The sequence below is a fragment of the Acartia tonsa genome, chromosome 4, assembly GCF_053477335.1.
Source record: "Acartia tonsa isolate MP-2025a chromosome 4, ASM5347733v1, whole genome shotgun sequence".
Taxonomy (NCBI): domain Eukaryota; kingdom Metazoa; phylum Arthropoda; class Copepoda; order Calanoida; family Acartiidae; genus Acartia; species Acartia tonsa.
In genome coordinates, this window is record NC_137263.1 from 32403060 (window position 1) to 32427412 (window position 24353).

At 35.6% G+C, this 24353-nt stretch overlaps 3 protein-coding genes across 6 annotated transcripts; all 3 read left to right on the top strand.

Moving 5' to 3' along the window:
* The first annotated feature begins 69 nt into the window (after positions 1-69).
* LOC145316836 (uncharacterized) lies at positions 70-3806 on the top strand. Of its 4 annotated transcripts, none has more exons than XR_013878749.1 (3): positions 70-1088; positions 1436-3038; positions 3375-3806. XR_013878749.1 is itself a non-coding variant. In XM_080157584.1 (2 exons), the coding sequence occupies exon 1, from the start codon at positions 106-108 to the stop codon at positions 1054-1056; it is 951 nt and encodes a 316-aa protein (XP_080013710.1). In that variant the 5' UTR covers positions 70-105; the 3' UTR covers positions 1057-1088; positions 1436-3806. The 4 variants fall into 4 exon arrangements, 2 of the variants coding, with proteins under 2 accessions (XP_080013710.1, XP_080013711.1); XR_013878748.1 differs by having other exon boundaries at positions 1436-1985; positions 2173-3806; XM_080157584.1 differs by having other exon boundaries at positions 1436-3806.
* Tspo (Translocator protein) lies at positions 3794-5912 on the top strand. Its single transcript, XM_080157586.1, has 4 exons — positions 3794-3895; positions 4144-4362; positions 4548-4629; positions 5223-5912. The coding sequence occupies exons 1-4, from the start codon at positions 3806-3808 to the stop codon at positions 5336-5338; spliced, it is 507 nt and encodes a 168-aa protein (XP_080013712.1). The 5' UTR covers positions 3794-3805; the 3' UTR covers positions 5339-5912.
* LOC145316834 (vacuolar protein sorting-associated protein 33A-like) lies at positions 5905-24353 on the top strand. The gene is made up of 13 exons (XM_080157582.1): positions 5905-6020; positions 6245-6443; positions 10271-10364; positions 15278-15364; positions 15886-16050; positions 16433-16634; positions 17119-17309; positions 18253-18380; positions 22175-22257; positions 22423-22715; positions 22865-22960; positions 23207-23278; positions 23735-24353. Exons 1-13 carry the CDS (start codon positions 5921-5923, stop codon positions 23834-23836), a joined length of 1812 nt encoding a protein of 603 aa, XP_080013708.1. The 5' UTR covers positions 5905-5920; the 3' UTR covers positions 23837-24353.

Consider the following 24353-nt stretch of genomic DNA (forward strand, 5'->3'; position numbering starts at 1 on the left):
TTTAAGCCCACGAAAAGATTAAGTATAATAACAAAGTTCGGATTTAAAAATGTTACAATAATATCAGGATTGATAAATCCGCAGACACAGGGAAACTCCTCTTCAATGAACTCCTTTTTATATCCATCTACAGCTGCTCCGCAGCCGCAGCCGAGAACAGGCTCACAAAGATTATCTAACCACAGCCAAGGCAAGTATGAGAACTATGTGCCGCCAGGCGGGGTCAACCACCAAACTCAGTTTAAACATTTCATGTCCAGCATGACCGATGGTGGACCGGGTGGTAACAGCGGTCACCAAGCACTCAAACGGTCATCTGAAGACCTGCTGAAAGATTATGGTCTTCTTGAGCTGTCAAATATTCGTCTGGGCACCCAGATGGCAAGTCAAAACAACAGGTCTGCGACACTATTAGCTGGAGCTGGAATATCTGGCGGAAGTGGCGGACAAAATTCTTCAACTAACAGCAGCACGTCAGCTTCGTTTCTTAATGGTTACATGTCTTCCAATAATTCCTCGGGCTTCCAACTGAATGGGCATGGGAACAGTGGCGGTGTCAACAACACTTCATATCCACAGCCACCGCCCAGAGCATCAACTATTGGACCACCGCCTGTGTTGCCGCCATCTTCACAGCAACGATCAGTCAGTGCGACATCTGCTCCAGATATGTCCAGAAATGGTCACTCTGGCGGTAATAATAGCTTTCTATTTAACAGTTCCCCTGTCATGCCCGCCACTAACTTTACTACTGGTGGAAGTGCGAACTTACCTGTGAACCAGCGTCTAGAACCCATGCCTAATACAACAAGCATCAGTGGGGTCAATAAGAAGAGCCTGTATCCCACAAGTAACACTACAAACAACAACAACCATTTTCTCTCAGATTTAGATCCGCTGTGCAGTAGCAGCAATGGCACAGCCGCTGGCAAGCCGGAGCTGGACCGGACAAACTTGACTCCGTCGCCTGGAAGTTCAACAGGATTTGGAGGCCACAGACAGCCACCCGCCATACCGCCGCGCGGCAAGAAACAGTGGACTACATTTGAAAACTAGATATCTAAATTTGTCTTGTTTTGTCATAGAAGGTTACAAGGAAAATAGGATTTTTAATGATACTATTTTATTTTCTTTTTTATTGATATTACCACATATCAGAGTTTAGGATTAATTTCAAATACTTGTAATATAAAATTACAGTAATGTCATAGGCGTTTTTCTATTATTAAAACTTAATATATATAACGTACTTTAAATAGTTTAATAGCTTTTGAAATAGTAACAACATTTCTAGTTTTTAAGGTTTTTAAATGAATGTATTCTCAAATAAAACTTCTTAATGTCATATTTCTAGATTTAATATAAAGTACATTTCCATAGAAACAATTTTTATACACTTAATATTCTTTTGGACTTAAAAATATCAATAAATTAGATACCTTAAAATGTTTAGTAATGATTTGTGACACATTTAAAAAAGGGGGGAGGGGGATGAGACACTTTTTAAAACTATGCCTGAAACTCAAAGGAACTCAGCCGAAAATTAGAATTACAGCACTGAAATTTGACATGACCGTCGCTTTAATGAGGTACTATGTGGAAGTGCAAATATAAGGGAATTTTTGTTGTAGATGAAATTAAGTTTGTTCCTAATGATTCAAATTTTGTGGGGGGAAAAAATCAGCGGCTAAAGCGATATTCGGAGAGAGCGGTGGTTCCGCCACCGTTTCTTCACAGTTCCACATTATATCTCATTGTAGCAACTGCAATGCCAAATTTCTGTTCTGTAACTCTTTCTTGGTTGAGTTCATTTTGCTTTAGGTTTTGTTTTAAAAAGTGTCTTATCCGCCTTCCCCCATTCCAAGTAAAAATAATGTAAAATGGTAGGGAAAAGTGTTTTAGCTCAATTTTCTTATTTCAAAATATAAAAATTTGAACTAGTCTTAGTTAAATAATTGTAATTAGATAGATAAAAGATGATATAGGTAATGTATTAGTATATGTAATTGTATTAATTCTAAAAAAAACAAGGCTCGGCAGCCGCACGATACCCGCGACTAAGCCGCAAATTTAACCCCGTTTGGATGCTTAGAAATTTTTTTGAAAAGATTAATGCCATATATTGGTCAGGTTTAGACTTCCGGCGGATTTTTTTAAATTCTAAAATCTAAGGCTGGCAGGCGGGTGACGCGCGGCTGACGAGCCCTGTTAAAAACTATTTTGATCTGAATATTGCAACGGCTTTTACTTTTGCTTTTACTTGAATGAGGTATTATTTCTTTTAAAAATTTAATATTTTGTTTATTTTTTATGTAACTTTCTTCTTTAGGCTTCAATATGAAACAGTTTTCTAGTCTTCTATAGATGTGTAGTTATTTTGAATTAAATCAAATTGATAAACTTTTGTGATGTGTTAATTAATATTATAATATTGCTTCCTATGCAAAAAAAGTTAAATAATGTATTTTGGATGGAAAGTGATTTATAAAAATCATATTTCCTTTTTCTATATTTTCTGATTTAAAATCTTATTGTGTAGAGATATTTATAATGTAGCTGTAAACATTTTCATCCTTGACAAATTCTCTTATATTTTTATTATAATTTTTATACTTGCAAGTTTTGTGTGAAATTTTATAGTGATAATCATTTTTTTTTATAATTTTTAGATTATCATTGTTATAGAAGTATTTTAGTATTTTCATAAGCTTTTCTTAGAATATTACTTAAGAAATGTTCATTTCTTAATATAAAATGACTTTAATTGATTTTTAAAAAGTACGTATCACATTGCAGTTTCATTAAAATGAATATTTAAAAATTTATATCTTACTTTCCTTATAAGTAGTATATCAAAATTTCTTGCCAATTATTGATTTTTTTCTCATTTAATTGTTTATGTATTGATATTGATATTTTATGCAAAAATGTAAATTTATTCTTCAAATGTAATGTGATACTAAAATCTCTCTTTTTATTTGAAATGGACCAAATATCCTGATGAATGTGTAATGTTTTAAAACAAAATGAGAGATCAAGTAGGAAATATGAAGGAAAGTGTTCTTAATTGATGATTGATTGATTAGCCTCCAGGGGAAATCTCGTCAGTTTTAATTGATCTTAAAGGCTGCTCACTTCCAAACGTCTGATCACAAAACTTATGTAAGCAAAATGCCTCAAACCCTAAAATGTTGTTCGTGTAAACGCTCGAAATCCTACCGATAAAGTGCGTTTACTTTAGCCGCGCTATCTATGTATTAGAACTTTTTTTGGCTATTTATGTAGGCTTTTTTTGTAATAATAAGTTCGTTAGCCACTATCATTCTAAAAAAAATTCTTTCGTTTTTTCTACAAGATCCAAATTTCATATGCAGTACATAAATGTACCAAAGTTTATAGATACCAAAATTTTTATCATTGTATTTAGATATCATTTTTATCATTGACTTATTTATACCTATTTTATATTGTTAGAATAATGTTAATAATTGAAATATTAATATTGGTGATCTTATTATAGATTTTATGTTGATGTGATATACATAAATGATATTTGCATAATATTAACTTAATTTCATACCCATTTAGTTTAATCATATTAAGTCAAGAAAATTTATGTTTGAAAAAATAATAGAATTAGATCTTTTTGAGAAAAAAATTATGGATCAACTTATAAACATTTTAAATTGTCTCAATGTTTTCTCATTTCTTGACTTGAAATTGATTTTTTTTATAAAAAAAAACAGAATCATCATTGTTAAACTAATACAACAATAATACTATTTCCTAGACTCATAAAAACAAAATGGTTGCGTTCAGCCTTCCAGCTTTGGGAGCTACTCTGTTGCCATTTGCTGGTGCTATACCTGGCAGCATGATAACCAGAAGAAATAGGGTGAGTAGAGCTTCATTTTCTGTATATCAGCTTTCCCCGGGGATTTATGATCAAATTAGTTTTTAAAAGTGGGTAGGTGGTTATCTAAGTAACTTACTTGATTATATCATTGTCATAGACTTTGCGAGATACTTTTAAGGACATTTTTTTGTAAAACAACATAAAACATAGAAAATGGTTCAAAACCTTTCTGGGATTATAGCAAAGACATCTCCTGTGAGATTTATAAAACATTGGATATATTTAAGGGATGGTATGACAACGTTGATAAACCTTCCTGGCGTCCACCCCCATGGGTGTTTGGTCCTGTGTGGAGCTGCCTGTACGCCGGCATGGGGTATGCCAGCTACCTGGCATTCACTGGCAGCGAGGGAACGGTAAGGCGCACAGCTATGACCTTGTACGCCAGCCAGCTGGCACTCAACTGGGCTTGGACACCTATCTTCTTTGGTCAGCATAACTTTAAGGTGATTATATTATACCTAGATGTAATTGATTTGGTTCAAACTTAAGGTCATGTTGTTTGTCTATTTTGTATGAGGATATTTGTTTTGTTTCCCCACCTTCAAATAATTTCTTTTAATATTGTAAACTCTAATCAAATGCTATATTACGGCTTTAATTCTGAAAATGAGGTAATAATTTGTTACAGGCTGCTTTCTTCACCCTTGTTGCACTGTGGGGTAATATCGCTGCTTGTGGATATCAATTCTACCAAGTGGACAAGACTGCTGGTAAGCACATAATTTTTTCTGTATTTTAGTCCTGAGTGGAAAAAAAATTTAGGATATGCCTTAATTAAGGGACCTCCAGGTGGTCTTTGGACAGGTAAAAATAAAAAAAATAGTTTGAAGAGTTAGTAGAGGTCAACTAATAAAACAAAAATTTAAAAAAAAAGGAGGCCTGCAGCACCTGAACCTGGAGGCCAAAAATAATTCTTTAAATAAAAGAAAATTACACCTCAAAAAGTAAATTTTTTTGCTAAATAACCTTTCTTCTCACTCCTAAGACAAAGCCTGTTTACATTAAAGTGTCAGAAAGAACTCCCCCCCCACTACATTTGTAAAGGATTAGTGTGAAGATTCAATAATTACGAATACTGTGAATTACTAATGTATCTATAATACAAAGTAGAACGATGCCTGTCTGTCTGTCTGTCTGTTTGTTTGGGTGGGGGGGGGGGGGCCGGACCCCCCTTCCCCCACCCCAACAAAAAATTTACTTATTTTTAAAAAATCTAAATTAAAATGAAAATCTGGTGTAATATCCAAGAAATAATATATCCATGGATTTACTGGATCTCCAGACTAATTCCGTTTTCCTCTAGGATATCTGATGGCCCCTTATTTGGCGTGGGTGAGTCTGGCTACTGCTCTCAACTATTGGATTTGGAACAAGAACGGTGACAGTTCAGAGGCTAAACCTCAAGAAAAAACAGAATGAGCTTATTTTGATTGTTTACATTCATTACAATAAAAAAGCTTTAATTTTCTTAATATCTACCTATGCATTTTTAGAAATAAGTATTTTTGTGCAATCCAGCTGTTTTCAGTTTATTTAGTTTGCTCATGAAACGTTTTAAACATGACTAATTTTATTTGATTTTTATGTATTTTGGGTAAAGCACTAAATTTTTATATTATTACTAACCACGTTGTGATATTATTGTTATGTATAACTAACTATAATGATTTAATTGATTGATTTTATGACCATGGGTTCTATTAAAGGAATATCATATAGTCTCTGGAATCTAGTGTCTCATGAAAGAAACTTTAATAAGGATATTTTCACTGGATTTTCATGCTCAATTGATTTTTTAGTAGAGCGAAAAAATTAATATTCCTAATTATGGGTAAATTATTTTTTTAATTTGATTAATTAGGAATTAACTCTAAAAAAGGGCCAATTTTTTTTTGATTTTTGTCACAAAATTATTTTTTCATATGTATCAACAGTATGTTATTGATTAAAGGGTGCTATTTTTATACCAATATATTGTATATCTAATCATAGACTTTGAAAATGTCGTCGCGCGCGCACTTAAACAGTGGACGCGCCAAGATTGGAGACTTTAGAGAGATGAGCAGGGCGCATATTCTTTCTATTTTGGATTCAATTTCAGGTAATGCATTACTAACCAAGCTTCTCAATGATTCTAATAAGTCGGTTGGTTATTGAATTATAACTTTCTAGTTGTAGTAGTATGCAAAGTAAAAAGTCTTTAGATTTTATGTAAAGTTATCCGTCTATACATAATAAATCTAAAATAACTCAAAAACGTTTTTTAATCGGTTTTAAATGTTTTTTTTTGCTTATCTGTTTTTCATCAATTTAATTTAATTTTAGGTACAAAAGTGTTAGTGTGGGATGAATGTTTGACAGGACCTGTTGGCCTCGTTGCAGAGTACTCGGTACTCAAGGAGCACGGGGTTGCAAGAATGTTCTCTATGTCACAGTCAGGGCTGCCGAATGTCAGAGTTGACAGCATTGTTTACATTATCCGGCCAAGAGTAGAAAATTGTGATATTATTGCTTCAAATATCAGGTTAGAACAAATTATAAGAGTTATGATGAAAATTATTAAAAACAAGTCAATTTAAGTCATAAGATAGCGCAACAATAACACTCATCTACATTTTCATATATGTAACACAAGTTCTTTTCTTTAAATTACTTATTAAGCCATATGAATTTACTCGTAGCATTCATGACAAAGATTTTTGGCAATGCTTGTTGTCAGTGTTTCGGAGCCGGAGCCGGGAGCAGCAACATTTTTGGTGGAGCCGGATCCGGAGCCGTATTTTTCGTTAAAAACGGCTCCGGCTCCAGATTAGCTAAAAATGATTTTTTAAAGTAATATAAGGGGGGGGGGGCGTAATGACATCTATTCTTAAACCGTGAGCAAAATGGTCTAAATATTGAGCTAGACCCTTCAAACTTGGTATATAAGCCTAGTCCTATAGGTATTACATCTAAATGGCAAAAAAATCAAAAAAAATTTATTTTTAGGTTAGGTTAGGTAAGAAAAACCCTGCGGAAATGGGGTTTTAGACTTTTTTTGGTCTATATTGATGTGGAAACTTACCTTAAATTGTGTTTTCTTAGGGTTTTAACTTAAATACACTGTCTATTCATAAGGACATTATTTAAGATGATTCAGCAAGTTGGGGACCGACCCAAGGGGGCTAGGTGGGTGGCCCGCAGGGGTTAAGTGCATTTTTCCCAATATACATGTTGTGACACATCAAATTATAGGTTTTTTAGGTCAAGGAACTCAAATTCAGAGCTAAAATAAGCATTAGACTAATCTGAAGCTAGTCCCAGCGGGCTAGGTTGGTGGCCCGCAGGGGTTAAGTGCATTTTTTCCAATATATATCTTGTTATATATCAAAATATAAGTTTTTTAGGTCAAGGAATTCAAATTCTGAGCGAAAATTAGCATTAGAAGCTAACCCCCCCGGGCTAGGTTGGTTTTCTGCAGGGCTTAAGAGCATTTACCTAACCTAACCTAGAAACTTACTTATATTTTTACAGGTTTTTTTCTTGAATAAACTGTGTCTATTAATGAAGACTTTATTTAAGATGATCCAGCAAGTCGGGGACCGATCCCAGCGGGCTAGGTGGGTGGCCCGCAGGGGTTAAGTGCATTTTTTCCAATATATATGTTGTGATACATCAAATTATAAGTTTTTTTGGTCAGTAACCCAAATTCAGAGCTAGAATTAGCATAAGACTAATCTGAAGCTAGCCCCAGCGGGCTAGGTCGGTGGCCCGCAGGGGTTAAATGCATTATTTTTAATATATACCTTGTTATATATCAAAATATAGGTTTTTAAGGTCAAGAAACTCAAATTCAGAGCTAAAATTGGCATAAGACTTACCTGAAGCTAACCCCCGCGGGCTAGGTAGATTTTCCGCAGGGATTATGTACATTTTACCTAACCTAACCTAGAAACTTACTTATTCTTTTTGTTTTTTTTCCTTGAATAAACTGTGTCTATTAATGAGGACATTATTTTAGATAATCCAGCAAGTTGGGGACCGCCCCCAGCAGGCTAGGTTGGTGGCCCAGAGGTGTAGTGCATTTTTTCTAAAGTATGTGTTGTCATACAATTATACAATTATAGGTTTTTTAGGTCAAGAAACTCAAATTCAGAGCTATTTTAAGCATTAGACTGACCTAAGGCTAACCCCTGCGGATTATATTATATCATCCTTATACTAAAGTAACAGGATGTCTGTGTGTCTGTGTGTTTGTACCGAAGGAACTCGCTAACCGCTGAACCGATCGGGTTCTCCTTAACAGGGTAGCTTCTCATAGGTCCTGGGAAGGTTTATAACTATTTTCTTGGGGGGTGGGACACCCCCAACTCCCCAAAAAAATAAAAATCCTCCCCCCAAAATTTTTTTTTATTTTTTTATTTTTTTTAACTAAAAAAGGGCACCCCCCCCCCAAAAAAAAATTGTTCACCCCCCAAATATTTTTTTTTACTTTTTCTTTAAAATCTAAAATAAAAAATTGGGTTATCAAATTCGACTCCCCCCTTCTCAAGTGCCTTTAGAGGCCTCTAGGGGCGTAGCCGCTAGTTTTAAATAAAGTCCTCATTAATAGACACAGTTTATTAAAAAAAAACCTATAAAAATATAAGTAAGTTTCTAGGTTAGGTTAGGTAAATGCTCTTAAGCCCTGCAGAAAACCAACCTAGCCCGGGGGGGTTAGCTTTAGGTTAGTCTAATGCTAATTTTCGCTCAGAATTTGAATTCCTTGACCTAAAAAACCTATATTTTGATATATAACAAGATATATACCTATTGGAAAAAATGCACTTAACCCCTGCGGGCCACCAACCTAGCCCGCTGGGGCTAGCTTCAGATTAGTCTTATGCTAATTCTAGCTCTGAATTTGAGATACTGACCTAAAAACTTATGATTTGATGTATCACAACATATATATTGGGAAAAATACACTTAACCCCTGCGGGCCACCTACCTAGCCCCCTGGGGTCGGTCCCCAACTTGCTGGATCATCTTAAATAAAGTCCTCATTAATAGACACAGTTTATTCAGGAAAAAAACCTGTAAAAATATAAGGAAGTTTCTAGGTTAGGTTAGGTAAATGGTCTTACGCCCTGCAGAAAACCAACCTAGTCCGGGGGGGTTAGCTTCAGGTTATTCTAATGCTAATTTTCGCTGAGAATTTGAGTTCCTTGACCAAAAAAACCTATATTTTGATATATAACAAGATATATATTGGAAAAAATGCACTTAACCCCTGCGGGCCACCAACATAGCCCGCTGGGGCTAGCTTCAGATTAGTCTAATGCTTATTTTAGCTCTGAATTTGAGTTCCTTGACCTAAAAAACCTATAATTTGATGTGTCACAACATGTATATTGGAAAAAATGCACTTAACCCTTGCGGGCCACCCACCTAGCCCCCTGGGGTCGGTCCCCAACTTGCTGAATCATCTTAAATAATGTCCTTATGAATAGATACAGTGTATTTAAGTTAAAATCCTAAGAAAACACAATTTAAGGTAAGTTTCCACATCAATATAGACCAAAAAAGCCTAAAAACCCTATTTCCGCAGGGTTTTTCTTACCTAACCTAACCAAAAAATAAAATTTTTTTGATTTTTTTGCCATTTAGATGTAATACCTATAGGACTAGGCTTATATACCAAGTTTGAAGGTTCTAGCTCAATATTTAGACCATTTTGCTCACGGATTAAGAATAGATGTCATTACGCCCCCCCCCCCCCTTTGGCAACGGTCTATTTCCATATAATTAACTGAAAAACTATTGTTACTTAACAAATAGACACACATCCTTCTACTTTTATATAGCTTTAATCAAATAAAAGCAAAATATTTTATATTATTTATTTTATTTTATCAAATTCAATAATGAACAAAAATTGATAAATTAATTTTAAGGTAGGAGCCGGAGCCGTATTTCCAGATACGGCTCCGCGGAGCCGGAGCCGCATCAAAATTATACGGCTTCGACACCCTGCTTGTTGTTAATTTTTAAAATCTCGTCTCTAAACAAGGTACCCTGTATTTCGCAGTTTTTAAATAACTGCACTGCGCTACAAAATTTGTAAAAAAAAAAAAGTAGGATGCCTGTCTGTCTATGTTTCTGTTTGAATCAAATCGTCCCCTTAATCGTTAAACTGAGTAGGTAGCTTAAAAGTGTTAAAATTATTTGGTGAAGGATCAGTGAACCCTTCCTAGTTAAACAGCACCTGGAGAGAAAAAAATTAACCCCTACATCCTTAATATCTTCTACATTGCTTTGTTAACTAAAAATTGAATGGTAGGCTTTTAAGGGTAAAGCGATTTTTTATTTTGTTATCATAATTTTTTTTAGAAATGAGGAAAGGCGGGGAGGATCCGGGCTAAAATTGGATTATCACATCATTTTTCTACCTAAGAAATCTTTATTTTGTGAAAAAAGACTCAAGGTATATTTATATCTTAATTTTAAACAACTACTGTTATTTCCATCGGTTACGCAGCAAAAAGCAGACATTTAACGTTATTTAAACTGCAGAAAATTTGTTTGTAAAAATAGATTAATAATTACAATCAAATTTTAAAGAATTTTTGGTAAGTGTTGTAAATAAATCACTTTTCTGTTTGCATATTCAATAAACAATCAATAACGTTTTTTTAATCAATCTGAATCAACAAACAGAATATATTAAATTTCCATAATTTGCTCCTCTTCTTCTTCTGTTAGCCCAGTACTCCTGCTCATCCATGTTCATCATCATCTGTTGCCAGATTTAAAAATCTGGCCACTTCCAGTGGTGCTGTCCAGAGGTCTTTGGCGGTCAGGTTGGTCGGGTTAGCAGGACAATTGAAAAGGTGATCTGTGGTGTGTGCGGCTGGGCAAGATGGGCATTGATCTGTGGCATTATTGTCAATTCTTGCCTTGTAACTGTTGAGGAAAGTACTGTAACCAGAACGAAGTTGTGCAAGAGTTGTTCTGGCGGCTCTGGGAAGGTCCTTTTCAGAGTCACTTATTTTTGGTGGGGGAGCATTCAAAACTTTGCTGTGAGCCATGGAGTCAATCATTTCTCTTACAGAGTTAGTATGAATGACTTTGAGCTTCCTCTTATAGTCCTCAGAGGAAATGTTTGGAGCTGAGAGGGCCTTGATAGTGGCTCCAAACCTAGACTCAAGGGTTTGTTTCATTTGGCGTGGGGGTGGGCGGCCATTTAGGTTGACTGGGTTAGGGTGGTCCTGTTTTTGAGTTGAGAGAAGATACTGTTTACTTAGCATTTCGCAGTGGGGTCTGACCTTCATGATTTTGGTTTCATGATGGAGATGATCAATATCAGACATCAGATGGCATCCAGTGGCAATACGAAGTGCTGAGTTTTGAGTAGTCTGAAGTTTCTTCCAATTTGTGTCGCTCAAAGATGGAGTCCAAATTGGTGCACAATAATTCAGATTAGATTGGCCTATGGCTTTGTAGGTGTTGGTTATAATCTCCTTGTCTTTGCCCCAGTCTGTTCCAGCCAATGCTTTTAAGATGTTGTTCTTGGACTGAAGTTTGGTTTTCATATCTGTGGCATGTTGATTGAAGGAAAGGAGACCATCAAATGTAACACCTAGAAACTTGGGTTTCTTTACTGTTGGAACCGTTTCACCATTGATTTTTATGTCGAGAGTTTCATTAACTTCGGCAGAAGCAGTAGTAAAGAGTGTAGCCGATGATTTAGATGGAGAAATGAATAAATTTCGCCCTTTAAACCATTCATCTAGGGTGGACAGATAGATGTTGATCTCTTGTACTGCTTTGTCAATGATGGGGCCTGAGTTTAAGATGTTAGAGTCATCAGCATAAGTCACTAATTTAACACTACCTGGTGGAGAAGGCATCGAGGACATGTACAGGTTGAAAAGCACAGGTGATAAAACACCACCCTGTGGTACTCCTTGTTTGACCTTGCGAAATGTAGATTTAGAGTTTCTAAATACTACATACATTTGTCTGCCGCGTAAGTAGGCACACAGGAAACGTTTGATATGGTCATTGAGGGTAAGGTTGTTGATATCCTCCAGGAGAATCTGATGGTCGACAGTATCAAACGCCTTGGAAAGGTCAATGGCTACAGAAACAGTACGATGTACGGGTTTCTTCCTGTTGAGTCCAGCGTTAATGTGATTAAGAATGCTGTGGAGGGCTGTTGTTGTTGAACGGTTTTTCCTAAAGCCGTGCTGGTGGTCTGCTAGATTAACTGCTGCATTGATGATAGGAAGGAGTAGTGCTTCCAATATCTTAATGGCGGGAGAGAGAAGTGAAACCGGGCGGTAGCTGGTCCCTTGGTCTGAAGGCTTGCCAGGTTTGAGAAGTGGAATAATCTTCGCTGTTTTCCAGATTGATGGAATTATGGAACATTTAATGCATTCATTAAAGATGTTAGTGAGGAAGTTTATTCCGTTTGGGCCAAGATGTTTAAGCATGATGGGGGACAACCCATCTGGGCCCAGGGCTTTTGAGCTCTTAGCCTTTTTAATCGCCTCTAAGGTCTGTGCAGGGGTGAATATAGGTGTTGGGTCCTTAGGTCTCTGTTTCATTGACCTAATGAGCTTCCGAAGTGCTTGTTGTGGTTTCTTACTTGTTGTTGGGGTATACTGTTTATTGAAATTTGTAGCCAGTTTTTTGGGATGGTTGATGGTCCTGTTATTGAAGTTAATACCCTGGTTATCAGGTTGCTGAGGTTGGTTGTTCAGACTTTTTATGGTGCTCCAGAGTTTTTTCGATCCAGGTTGGCAATCATCTAGATGTTCAATCCATTTTTGTTTCCTGTGATCTTTGATCTTTTGATTGATGTTGTTATTAAGTTCGTGGAGTCTGTTGTCGCCAGGATTATTCTTCTTGATGTCATCCCTGATATCAATCAATCTAACAACTTCTGTGGGTAGAGCATTTATTGTTTTTGGTATTCTTCCTGCGGGTATGAACTTTTTGGTGGCTCTTAAGATGGTGTTACGGAAGAATTTTTCAGAATTGTGGATGTTAGAGACGTTTCTTGCAGTGGCGAAGATGTTTTCTGTGAATTTGGTAAATTCAGGCCAGTCTGCTTTAGAAAAGTTGATGAAGTTGAGATGTTGAGTGTTGTTTTTCTTAAGTTCAATTGATAGACTGATTGAGATGGGCAGATGATCTGAGCTGAGCTTGTTTAATACCTTCCAAGTTGTTGTGGGAATCAGGTTTGGTGAGGCTAAGCTGATGTCAGGTGCTGTGGACGACTGGTTTGTTACTCGGGTGGGCTGATCTTCATTGATTATGCCATAATCTTGCCCTGAGATGGTGTCAGCAAGAAGTCTACCTCTGGGATCAGGTGTAGCTTCAGAATACCAGAGTTCGTGGTGAGCATTTACATCACCAATAATGTAGTATGTGTCACCAAGACCAACATGTAGATGTTCAAGTGGTGGTCTGTATTGTTGTTCACAGCTGCTTTGAGGAGGTATATACACATTGCGAATGTAGAGGGTGTTGTTCTTGCCAGGTATACTGATGGTGATGGATTCAAGATGTGGATCTTGTTCGAGGATGGCTGGTTCCTTTTCGAGATTGAAATTTACATTCTTATGAACTAAGAATGCCAGACCACCTCCTTTGTTGAATCCACGGTCTTTTCTGACAAATGTGTAGTTAGGGGTGTTTTTCAGCTTTGATCTGTCTGTGAGTTTTGTCTCCTGAATTGCGGCAATGTGATATTTTCCATTCTCTAGTTCGTGGAGAAGTTCATCATTTTTGCCAGATATACCATTGATGTTGTGTTGGTATATGTTCAGGTTCAGATGACGGGTAATAAAAATCTGAAAATTGAAATGACGCAAATGACGCAAATTCTGACGCAATTCTGAACGCAATTCTCACGTTTATCTAAAAATGCAACATATAATAATAGCTATTAAAACAATTTTCAAGCATAACTTTTATCTTATTAGGATAACAATTAAAAAAGAAAAATATTTTTACCATATGAAATTCGTGATCAAACACCTAATTGAAAAAAATGCAAGACATAGCTTTTATTTTAAGAAAGACTATAGGGCAACGGACGCCCCCAAGAAGCCTCTAGGTGTTCTTAAGGTGGGAGGGGGATAAGTCAACCGCCCTTCTACTTTTTAACGGAGTTTTAATAAGAAATATTCAGAAAAAAATTTGGGGGTGTGATTTTAAATTAGGAGGGTAGAGATACGCTCTCCCAAAATAGTTAAAAACCTTCCCTGTACCTAAAAAAAAGCTTAATTGCAAAGGAAAACCAAACAGATGTCATTTTTTAACAATTTTATAAAAAAAAACATTGGCGCACTTGTATAAACACCTTATCGCTATCAAGTTTTGGAATATATAATCCAGAAAAATCCAGTTCAAAGGGGAAAGCATAAAGAGATGGGGCGAATCGAACCGAAAATAGTTATGATGGACATCTTCCTTCATCTCAGGTTCAGGCCTTCAGGGGGTGAGGGTGGATGGGGGGGTTGAAGTGGTGGGTTATTTGGATGGGGTGGACTAGGGGGAGGTGTGGGGGGAATGGGAGAAGAAGAGGGGGCGGGGGCACGTGAAGAAAGGGTGGGGGGACGAGAAGAAAGGGCGGGGGCACGTGAAGAAAGGGTGGGGGGACGAGAAGAGGGGGCAGGGGCATGAGAAGAAGGGGTGGGGGCACGAGAAGAGGGGGCGGAGGCACGAGAAGAGGGGGCGGGGGCACGAGAAGAGGGGACGGGAGCACGAGAAGAAGGGGCAGGGGCACGAGAGGAGGGAGTGGGGGCACGAGAAGAGGGGGCAGGGGGTGATGGGGGGGTACAGCATGGTCCAGTCCAGGATTTTAATTTGTTTCTCTGATTTGTAGATTTTAATCCAGAGCATTTGACATGGAGCCATTCTAGACATGTTGAGCATTGTACAGCATAGGGTGAAAGGTTTCTGTCACAAATAATACAGGGCCAATGGTCTGGGCCAGGGTTTTGCTCGATTCCAGCTCTGATTAAGAGAAGCCGAATAAGACAGGCTGGTGTTGTCTTACTCTTTGTCAGGCATACTAAAAACTCGAGTTAGCAGAGATGTTCTCTTTGTCGACGTTATTGAAAAACCACTGGAAGTGTAGTTGATGATGGTAGGTATGGTAGGATGGGAGATTGTTGTCGTTGGCTCTTGGCTTCTCTGCTGCTGCTGGTGGTGTTGCTGCTGCTGATGAAGGTAGATACACAGCGTAGATGTGGCCAACATAATTTGCTCGGACGGCGTCGCGTACATACAGTCCTTAGTTATAAAGTAGCTTTAATTCTAACAGAACCACCAAATAATTACACCATGATTTTTAACAAAAGATTTTATACTTTATTTTTACAGGAATCCGGAGTATATGGTTCATTGAGCATCTACGAGCTTCCAATTTATTTATATCCTCTTGATACAGATCTTCTTAGCATGGAACTTCAGGAAAGTGTACTTATTCCCCTACTCGTTATGAAATAAATTAGTTTTCTAGTTTACGTGTCTCGATAAATAAATTATAATGTAAGTGGTAAGAGAAAAAAAATGTAACATTTATTTATTTTGATAAACAGTTTTTATTCGGAATGTAACTGTAATTATAAACAAAGAAAACTTAAGATAATATGAAATTTACTTTTAATTTACGTTGCTCTTTATTTATCACTAGCGGATACGGCACTAGAGGCCTCAATAGAAAAAGTAAAACAAATTGGGAGGGGGGGGGGGGGGGGGGTTCCATGAGTGATTTCTCTTTGGAGGGTGAATGTAATTTTACACTCCCCCTTATAGTTACAAACCTTTCCAGGGCCTATGAGAAGCTTCAATGTAAAGGAGAACCATATCGGTAAAATGGCAAGTGAGATCTTTTGATACAGACAGAAAGACAGACACACATAAAGTCATCAGGTTTTTTAATAGAAGGATTAATAGCACCCAATAAAGTACAAATTTAAAAATCAAAACAGGACAGTTTCAAAGAACTGACGCTAGAGGGAGACCCAACGTGTATCCAGTACGCAGCCAAGGCCTTGATGCAGCTGCAGATGGTCGCGGGAACCATACCAAGGATATATGGCAAGGGTGCCAACGCTGACCGACTTTTCCGGCTGATGATGCGTATGAAACAGGTTGGTTGAAAAGGTTTCATGTAAACTTTTTCCAAACAGGATTCACAGTGCTACTGCGGTGAAATTGTAAGGGGCCGGAGGGGCACGAATTTAATGGACCATGACCACTGTATGGGACATACCTAACTATTCTGATAGTTATTGATGTAAATGTGTGGAATTTTGAGTGGGTTCAACTGTAATATGTTCATAGACAAAGACTGTTAAGCAAAAGAAAAGTAGGTGATTAAGCGATTTTGGGAATGAAAAGTTATTTTTAATAAGAGTTACTGAGTTTTGCAGTTTCAAATCTTGAAAGCGATAAATAAATCTTAAATGTTTATTTTACTTATTTTTTATTTTTGTAATAAAAACGATAACGCAGTTTTCTTATCTTGAAAAGGAAATGCTTGGAGCGGAACCAACTGTGAAGCCACAAATAGATTCTCTGGTTATAATTGACCGCTCTGTTGACCTGCTCTCTACCCTGCCAACTCAGCTGACTTACGAGGGATTGATTGACGAACTGTTTGGTATTAGCCAGGGATCAGTAAAGGTTCCAGCTGATAGGTTTTCTGGGGGTCAACAACAAAGTGAACCGTCAGGTAAGATTTTAATTTATTCTTTTAGATTAAGGAAAGACATAATGAAACTGTGGTCTTTTAATTTACCTTTCTAACTGAGAATTATTTTTGTTGCTGTTAGTATGTGATAAAATAAAAAAAAAATAAAAGTAGTATAATGATGCTAGTTGCGGTGTTTGTGTAAATGTATAACATTTTGCGTGTTTTGGTCGTTTTTATCTGATTTTTTTAATTACTTTGCTGCATAGAGTACAAATTATTTTTGTCGTTCTATGCAGGGAGGCAGATGACAGTCGGCTGTTTATTACACTAGTCCCCTAAGTTTTATAATAAGTTTTCTTATTTGTTACCTTAACAACTTTGGGAAGTATTATTTAATTTTACAGGAAGGTTTTTTTGTATCGTCATTTGGGAAGAACATTAATTTATCGGCTATTGTTAGTTCAAAAGTTGCAAGTTTACATGAAATTTAATCTTGTCAGATATTTACAATTTATTTTGGTAGGGGAAATGCGCCAAGTGTCATTAAACTCCTCAGAGGATCTCTACCAAGAGATTCGATGGTTAAACTTCAACGCCGTTGGTCCCAGCCTCAGCAGGAAGGCCAGAAGCATCTCTGCCCAGTTCCAGGAGAGACACGAGGCCAAGACAGTCAGGGAGATGAAGGAGTTTGTAGAGAAGCTTCCCTCCATGCAGGTTACATTTTTAAATTAGTTAACTTCATGTCTTTGTAATGCTTATGTACTACGCCTAGCATTTGCTTAAAATTGGGGATGGCAATCCGTCAAATTTTTGGATCTGATTTGGATTCTTACAAGAATCCGTCAAAAAAATGGCATATTCCCGCGGATTCCGGATTCTTATTTTTGGCGGATTCCGGATTCGGATTCCAGATTCTAACAATATTTTATAAGGCTTTTTTTTTTATAAAATTAAGTGCTACATATGTCCTAAAAATTATTTTTCTCTATAATTTACTTCCGTGAATCGAACCAGATTTTAAAAGATTTTATATATAATGATGATAATCTTTGCCTTCAAAAAGCGGGAGTTGAAAGAAAAAACTCGAGACGCTAATTTTAGCCTACCAATTAAGAATTTGAATCCGCTATTAAAAAACGGATTCCGGATATGGATTCGGATTCCAAAATTGACCAAAAATTGGGCGGATTCCGGATTCGGATACGGATTGCCAACCCTACTTAAAATACAAACAATAATAGAAATCCTTTTACTAAGGTTTGCCCGTATGTCCGTCTGTCACTATATCATCATTAAGAAGATATCAGTTTTGCAGTCTAGACTTTAAAAACCAAAGTTTAAAAATATCTTAATAACAAATCTTAATGTTATCCTACTGTTTTTTTAATGCGTTAATGACTTCTCTAATTTTAGCTATATTTGTACTTTCTTTTTATTTTTATGCAGGGACAAGAGACAACGTTTTTAGGTATTTAAATTGGATAAAAGACTTTCTTTCTTAAAATTTTTTTTTCTACCCACACTACTCCGTGTATGCAACTCTGAGTTACAAAGTTACGCTAGCAATACTCATACAAAGCCACCTGTTAAGAGTATTAGGTATATATTTTTGCATTTGCCAATTGGTATTTGTTTCAAATACCATATACAATTTTAGGCAGCCAAGCAGTCGCTGGGGATCCATACAACCATCGCTGAAATGGTGAAGGACAAGATCACCGAGTCTGGGCTCATGGACACGCTGGAGGTTGAACAGGAGATACTCAGCTATGTTAATTCAGACAAGTATGTTTAATGTTCTTCTTTATTGGCCTAAAACGACCTGGCTAATATTGCTTGATTTACTTGTATAAGAGAAAACTAAACATGGCTTTTTCATGTAGCTTAAAGATAAATCATATAGCTTATGTTTAAAGCTTCGTTTTTAACATTGATCTAACCTTTTCTTTTTGGTTGGGCTGTCCTGTGGGGTTTATTTTACCTATATCACCACAGGGTCATAAACCTTGTCAGGTTATGGGGATTTCATATAACAAGAAATACAGACTGGCCAGAGTGTACGTTTTGTACGTTACGCATCGAATCTGTGTACGTTCTGGACGTTATTTTGATATGTGTACGTAACGTATTTTGAAATTTGTATTTTTGTACGTTTTACGTTTTTTTAAAAATAATAAGAATCAAATATTAGCAGAAAAGTAATTTGTATGTTTTGTACGAAAATTTTTGCAAAAACAATAGGTGTATTATTTAAATAAATTCAATAATATCTTCAATTTTCATAGAACAAAAATATGTATGTAAATTATGCATATATGTTATTAGAACTTACAGTTTAAAGTTATGGATTTGAAATATATGTCCTATAGATATAGTTTAAACTATTGAACAGAAAGAGATATGCAGTTGACTAAATTCAAGTTTAAATGCATTTCATGCTACTACCCCTTTAATAGATTTTACGATAATTTTTTTCAAATTCTTTATATACTTGGGGTAAATTTTCCGAGATATCATATGGTGCACAGTGTAGGATTAAGAAGTCTTATTTTTTGGTATCTTCAGTTTTTAAAGAATAAGAATCAAATATAAGTATAAAAGTATTTGTATATTTATTTGTATTTGTACAAAAAGTATTACAAAAATAGTATATTATCTATAATGCAAAGTAGAATGATGTCTGTCCGTCTGCTTGTCCGTCTGTATATCAGAAGCTTAATATCTCAGTAACCACTGAACCTATTGTGCTCTACTCTTCATGGAATATACCTAATAGTCCTGTGATGGTTTTTGCTATTTTCTTTGGGGGAGGGACACTTAAAGCTTTTTACTTTCTACTAGGATTAGAGGCTTCGTATCCCTCTTTTATAGAATCGTTTGTTGGAAATTTGTCAAAAAAAAATATAAAAAAATATTGTGATTATTTTTTTCATTTAGGCTTCGCCCCAGGGTGCAGTGGGGGTTCCCCCACCCCGCTGATTTGCATTAGTTTACAAAAATAAATTGAGGGGTGGTTGATTTTTTTTTTTTGGGGGGGGGGTGGGTTTCCCACACTCTATGAAAATAGCCTAAAACTACCATAGGACTAGTAGATATATTCCCTGAAGATTAGAATTTAGAATCCAATCTGTTCTGCGGTTACCAAGATCTTAAGCTTTAGACAGACAGGCATTGATTTACTTTGTATTAAAGACTAGTATTTTCTGAGATCTTTAGCAATAGACAAAATAACCCTATATCCTATTATATGTTTATCCTATAAATCCTTTTTTTTTCTGTAACAAAGAATCTCGCTAACTGCTGAACCGACATGATCTTTGTGAGGTTGTAGGCTATTAGCATCAGACAAAAAACTTACTACTTTATTTAATAGAATATACTTAGTACGTAATAACAGGATGTATGTCTCTCTGTCAGTTTATTTGTACCGAAGGTTCTCGCTAACCGCTAAACCGATATGGTTCTCTTTTACAGGGTAGCTTCTCATAGGTCCTGGGAGAGGGTACAACCACCCTCCCAAGAGAAACTACTCTTAGAAAAAAATCACAACCCTTCCCCTATTTTTTCTTTCTTTTTAAAATTGAAATCAGAAATGGGGGTGGTCTACTCCCCCTTCCCTCACTAAAAAAAATATTAGCGAAGCTACTCTATAATCACTTTGTCAGTCCGTTATGCTATCGGAGAAACGTGATTTTCTCGGCTCCTGTTTTTTGATTGAATAAGTTCACATTCTACATATCTTCATTGAGATTTGCCTTTTGGTTGGGTGCTAGATCTATTCCTAGATTTTCTTTTTTTCATGGTTTTCTCGACTTCTATTCAAGATAGACGGCTGAAATTTTCAGGGAATAAATAAATTCACATTCTACATATTTTCAAAAAGTTTCTTTAAGGTTTGTCTATTTGTTGCAGTGCTAGATCGATGCCTAGCTAGATGTATAGGTTTTTGTGATTTTCACAACTTATATTCCTGATAGACGGTTGTAATTTTCAGGGATTGTATTAGTTTTCATTCTTAATACTTCCACTAAATTTCATTGAGATTTGCTTATTGGTTGGGGGGCTGAATTTATTCCTAGATTTTCACGTTATTATATATTTTTAAAAGGTTTTGTGATTTATTTAAATAAGTTAAATGCTTATTTTTTACGACACTACTCTATAGTTTATATAGTTCCCAGATTTCCATCCATAACTTTTGAGCTTCGCTACTTAAGGATGTTGTCATCCTTGTTTTTAATTTTTATTTTTAAATAAAAAAATAGGTTTTTGAATTCAACTCCCCCCCCCCTAATCAAGTTCCTCTAGAGGCCTCTAAGGGCGTAGTCGCTGGTCCTTATAATAGGATATACTTTGTACATAATAACAGAATGTCTGTTTGTTTGAACCAAAGAATCTCGCTAACCACGGAACCGATATGGTTCTCCTTAACAGGATAGCTTCTCATAGGTTTTTGGAAGTTTTATAACTATTTTGGGGAAGAGTATCACCATCCACCCTCCCAAGAGAAATTGACTTTAGAAAAAAAACTACCTCCTCCCCCCAAAAATGAATTTTAATTGCGATTTTAAGTTAATTTTTTTCCAGATGTCTATAAATAACTTTTGAGCTTCGCTACTTATGTATGTTGTCATCCATGTTTTTTTTTATTGGATTCAACTCTCCCCTCCTCAAGTGCCCCTAGAGGCCTTTAGGAGCGTAGACGCTAGTTCTTTTGAATAGAGTAAAAGGATATCTTGTGTCTGTCAGTTCGCTATGGTTCTCCTTTACAGGTAGCTGCTAGTAGACTTAAATGTATTGATAATAGGTAACTAGGAAATTATTTAACTTATTTTTGTTAGGAATGTACGTTTTTGTACGTTTTTTTACTTTTTTTTATGTACGTAACGTATTTTTTTTGTGTACGTTATGTACGTTTTTTATTTTCAAAATTGGCTGGCCAGTCTGGAAATACCTCTCATTAAGCAACTCCACCTGTTTAAAAAGCCTTAAAGAACATGCAAACTAACACTCTAAATCTTGAAATAAGGGGGGGGGGGAAGTTCTGACACATTTGCGTAAACAGTGAGTATAGGCTTTATCTTTGGACTGAGAAGATAGGTTATTAGGGATAAAATCATTCTTATATGATGAATTTCCCCCAGATTTAAGATTTTTTGGATAGGCCTCCAGGTTCCGGAGCTCCAGGCCTCCAGGTTGTCTCTGTACAGGTAAAAATGAAAAAAAAAAATTTTTTTTTAAGAGTGAGATGTCAGCTTATGAGACAAAATATGTATGTTTTTTCTTCAAATGTGTGAATAACAATCAAAAAAGAAGCATATTTTGTTTTATAAGTTAATCTCTAACTCTTCAAAAAAAAAATCTTATTTTTAATTTTTACCTGTACAGAGACCACCTGGAGGCCTGGAGCTCCAGAACCTGGAGGCCTATCCAAAAAATCTTAAATCTGGGGGAAATTCATCATATAAGAATGATTTTATCCCTAATAACCTATCTTCTCAGTCCAAAGATAAAGCCTATACTCACTGTTTACGCAAATGTGTCAGAACTTCCCCCCCCCCCCCCATATTTTCGTTTAGATATTTGGATAGTGTGGAAGATTTGGCATGTAAAGATTATCCTCTTGTCAAGTTACTCAGAATAATCTCCATGCAGAGTTTAGGTCAGTGTCTTTTTAACATATACCTGTATAATGATGTACCTACTGTTTTTTCATCAAATAATTATTTCATCAATATTTTTTTTAATTGTTTTGCTGTCATGATTAAAGCTTCTATTATGAATATTATTAAAAACTACGCCTGTCAAATATTATTATTGATTTTAGTTTGCTCTGGCCTAAAGCCTAAAGTTCTGGACATGTACAAGCGCCTGGTTGTGCAGGCTTACGGCTACGAGCACCTGCTGACCCTGCAGAACCTGGAGAAGGCTAGTTTCATCACCAGCCATGCAGCGGGCACTCAGAAAACATTCGGCACATTGCGCAAGCGACTCAATTTGATATCCGACATTGTGGACGAACAGAATCCAACAGACATAGCCTATGTACACAGTGTATATGCACCTCTATCTGTACGACTAGTACAACAACTGGAAAAGCCTGGATGGAGAAATATCAGGGTAATATTATATTTAAAAATTTATTATTTTCACTTCACAAATATATTGTGGACTTGGCAATAATTTAAATTTTAATTATATAAATACAATTCATTTCCTTTTGTAATTCTTTGTAATATAGTTTTCATATAATATAATTCTGTTTTTAGGACATCCTTGACATTTTACCTGGAACAAGTTTTGAGGACACCCAACAAATTCCTTCACATCTGAAAAATATATCCAGAGGAGACGATAATGTCAAGGTATTTATTGAAACAAAATGTATTTTTTTCTGCATTTTCATGTTAACAGCAAAATAATATACCAATGTCCATTGGTCCGATAAATGCTAAAACATGAAATAAATATCCTTTATATTAAATAATTATATAAAAGAGTTATTTTGTAAACACAATATTTTTAAAAACTACATGTTCTTTAGAGATTATGACATCAAATAAAAGAGGTTATAAACAAAAATAATGATGCAAACCCTTGAATATGTTTAGGTTGTTCTGGTGATGTTTGTTGGAGGATGTACCATGGCTGAAATTGCAGCTCTTAGATTTCTTTCTCATCAGGTTATCTATTTTATTTAAATTTTCATTGAACGTTGAGAAATCTACCGGCATGAATAATATTATTTATTAGAAAGGAGAAAAAATGACGGTTTTTGTCATATTGCATATGTACCACTAAAGAATTTAAGGAGTGGGCCCTAGGCTATGAGCTTTGGTTTGGGATAGAAGAAATAAGTAAAGTTTTTATCAAAAATATTCTTAAAATACCGGACAGGGATAGGGGTTCTGCTGTCAAAAAATATGTTTGAAAGATTAAAAGGAAAAAGTTAGACGTAAGAGAAGTAAATGGTAGAACAAAAAGCTAAAAGAAATGTGTGTTTAAATAGAGGATGTAATAAACACAAAATTAATAAATTGTTATCAATCAGCTGACTGTATTAGACATCAAAAACGGCGACTAGCAAATCAGTTGCGCTACTCATATCAATCAATATTTAGTAATTTTTTTTTATATAGGATGACAGCAATGTTGAGTATTTGATAGCCACCACAAGCATTATTACTGGATCTACAATCATTCAATCTTTACAAACCATTCTGGAACCACCAGTATTTTAATTTCATATTTTTTTTTTACTTTATTATTGATCTGATAAAACTATTCATTAATTTTGGCAGTTTTCCATGTACTGAATTAAATAGGTTTGTTTATTCTGTCCAATTTTCGGTTCGGGGGATTATATCATTCTTGATTCCTTTTGAATGGTGAAACTACCTATGATTTAACTTAATTTTCATGTTTACTTTTTGCATTTTTTTGCTGTGATTAAAATTTAATCATATTCTCCCAAAGATTTAATTTCTATTTTAATTTATTTGAGTCTTCATCTGTGATATTAAAATATTTGTATATATGCTTAATTTTACTGTGATTGTATTTATATAAAATCTATATTTTTTCATTACAATTAAATATGTTCCAAAAGTTTAAAGTAAATAAGGGGATTGACCAATGGACTACAAATTAATACCTGAATTGAAATGAGCAGTAATTTAAACTTTTTAACATATTTTTTAATGAGAAAAACTTACACACATAAACCTCTGAAATTTTGATTATATTGCCAATTTCAGA